Here is a 2,538-nt window from a genome sequence, read left to right as displayed (position 1 = left end):
TGGTTGGTCTCGGGATCGTTTGCCCGCGCGCGCGCGAGCTTGGTACCTCGCGCGGGCGCGGGCCTTTTAAAAAAAAAAAAAAAAAAAACTTTTGAATTGTTTTAGTCTTGGATTCTTGTTCGCTTACTTGTTGTTTAATCCGAGATTAGTGGTTTAGAATCGAGGTCTCACAACATCATTCTTAGATAGATGTATGGCACTTTGGGAGTCACAAAATATAGTTACAAAATTCTAAGAAAAACCGATCTCTTCCATGAAGCCTTTGATCCACATCCCTTCCTTAACAGCTTCTGTAAGTGAGATGTATTCAGCTTCACTTGTAGATAAAGCTACTACATGTTGAAGGCTTGATTTCCAGCTTACTACATTATCACCAACTATAAATACATAACCTGAAATCGATCTCCTTTTATCAAGATCTGCTGCATAATCAGAATCACAGTATCCTGCAACCGTGCAAATAGGATTTCCGATTCCAGAGTATACTAACTTCAGTTGTGATGTACCCTTGAGATATCTGAAGAGCCACTTAACAACTTGCCAATGATCTCTTCTTGGTTTGCTCATAAACCTACTGAGTAATCCTAATGCATATGATATATCGGGTCTTGAAGAAACCATCAAGTACATAATGCTAGCCACTACATTAGAATATGGTACATGTTTCATATGTTGGAGCTCCAATTCTTCAGTAGCTTCCTTAACTGATACCTAAGGTGCCTACCTTTTTGTTTTTTATAATTTTGACTCCAATGATTTGCTTAGCTAGCCCAAGATCCTTCATCTCAAATTCAATGCTCAATAATTGTTTCAATCTCTGTATTTCAGTTTTATCTTTGCAAGATATCAACATATCATCCACATAGATCAGTAGATAGATGTAAGAACCATCTTGAAGTACATTGAAATACACACAGTTATCAAACATTGATCTCTTGAAACCTTGCTGTATCATGAAGTCATCAATGCACCTATACGATTGTCTAGGAGCCTTATTTAAACCATATAATGATTTTTTCAGAAGACATACTTTTCCATCTTGTGTTTCCTTTATAAAACCATCTAGTTGAGACATCAAAATTTCTTCATCAAGATTTCCATGTAGAAAAGCTGTATTAACATCCAGTTGCTCTAATTCCATGTCTAATATTGTTGTAATGGCCAGAATAATCCGGATAGATGTGTGTTTAACTATTGGAGAAAACATCTCATTATAATCAATACCCTCGACTTGGGAGAAGCCCTTGGCCACAAGTCTAGCTTTGAATCTAGGAATCTCAACCCCTGGTATGCCTGGTTTTTTCTTGAAGATCCATTTACAACCAATGATTCTTCTATCTTTTGGTCTATCAACTAAAATCCAAGTTTTATTCTTGGTTAATGAATAAAACTCTTCTTGAATACCTATTTTCCAGTGAGGCCAATCTTTACTCTATTGTGCCTCAGAAAGATCAGTGGGTTCTTGAATATCTAAGAAATCAGCAACATTAAGTGCAAAAGCTGTAAACTCAGAAAACGCAAATCTTGATGGTGGCTTTATTTGTATTCTAACTCTATCTCTTGTAATAAGATAATCATCAAGTTTTTTCCATGTGATCAGTAATTTCAGAACTCCCATCTTGATTTGAGTCTTTGTTTTCATTAATAGAATGATCATGTTGGTTACCATCTTGCCTAATATCATAACAGGCTTCAGTTTTATTGTGAGTAAATCCACCTGCATATGAATCTGCTAGTGTATCCTTGTATGAGTTCTCGTTATCAAGTTGTTCCATGTCACAATCTTGAAACATATGCTCAGCTTGTTTAGAGCTGGCTAATTCTGGAGACAACATGTTAGTTTTATAAAAAACATTCTCATTAAAATCACATCTCTACTGATCATACATTTCAACTCATCAAGAAGCCACACTTTGTATCCTTTAACACCGATAGGGTAACCAAGAAATATCCCTTTCTTAGCTCCTGGGTTTATTTTACCTTGATTTGCATGAACATAAGATATACAACCAAATGCTCTAAGACGCTTATATATAGGTTTTACATTCGACCATCTATGCTCAGGGGTCATGAAATCAGTGGCAGAGGACGGCGACAGATTTATGAGATAACATGCAGTGGATGCGGCTTCTGCCCAAAACTTGTTTGGTAATTTACTTTCACTCAACATACATCTTACCTTATTCATAATGGTTATATTCATTCGTTCAGCTACTCCATTTTTTTGTGGTGTGTATGTGTAAGTTCTATGCCTAGCTATTCCATTTTTGGCACAGTAGCTATCGAACTCATGGTTGCAAAATTCTAAACCATTATCAGTTCTTAACTTCTTGATTTTATTTCCCATTTGATTTTCTACTAAAGTATTCCATGCAACAAATTTTCCGAAGGCTTCAAATTTAGTTTTAAGGAAATAAATCCATATTTTTGTAGAGTAATCATCAATGAATGTAACAAAGTATTGAGCTTTGGAGAGTGAGAATGGTACCTTAGGTGATCCCCAGAGGTCTGAGTGAATGTAGTCTAGTGCTGATCTTG

At 35.9% G+C, this 2,538-nt stretch overlaps 1 protein-coding gene across 1 annotated transcript; it reads right to left on the bottom strand.

The window, feature by feature from the left end:
* Positions 1–231: 231 nt before the first annotated feature.
* LOC140861382 (secreted RxLR effector protein 161-like) lies at positions 232–1,141 on the bottom strand. The gene is made up of 2 exons (XM_073264404.1): positions 889–1,141; positions 232–584 (listed from the first exon to the last, which is right to left on the bottom strand). Exons 1-2 carry the CDS (start codon positions 1,139–1,141, stop codon positions 232–234), a joined length of 606 nt encoding a protein of 201 aa, XP_073120505.1.
* Positions 1,142–2,538: the final 1,397 nt, after the last annotated feature.

The sequence above is a fragment of the Henckelia pumila genome, chromosome 1, assembly GCF_033568475.1.
Source record: "Henckelia pumila isolate YLH828 chromosome 1, ASM3356847v2, whole genome shotgun sequence".
Classification (NCBI taxonomy): Eukaryota; Viridiplantae; Streptophyta; class Magnoliopsida; order Lamiales; family Gesneriaceae; genus Henckelia; species Henckelia pumila.
This window is presented reverse-complemented; position numbering and strand designations above follow the sequence as displayed.

Bases quoted from the DNA above. Each gene is read 5' to 3' on its own strand.
- LOC140861382 (XM_073264404.1), bottom strand. From the start codon at position 1,141: ATGGAATTAGAGCAACTGGATGTTAATACAGCTTTTCTACATGGAAAT. The intron at 585-888 runs GTTCTTACATCT...CATATGCATTAG, and splicing joins TTTCAATGTACTTCAAGATG to GATTACTCAGTAGGTTTATG.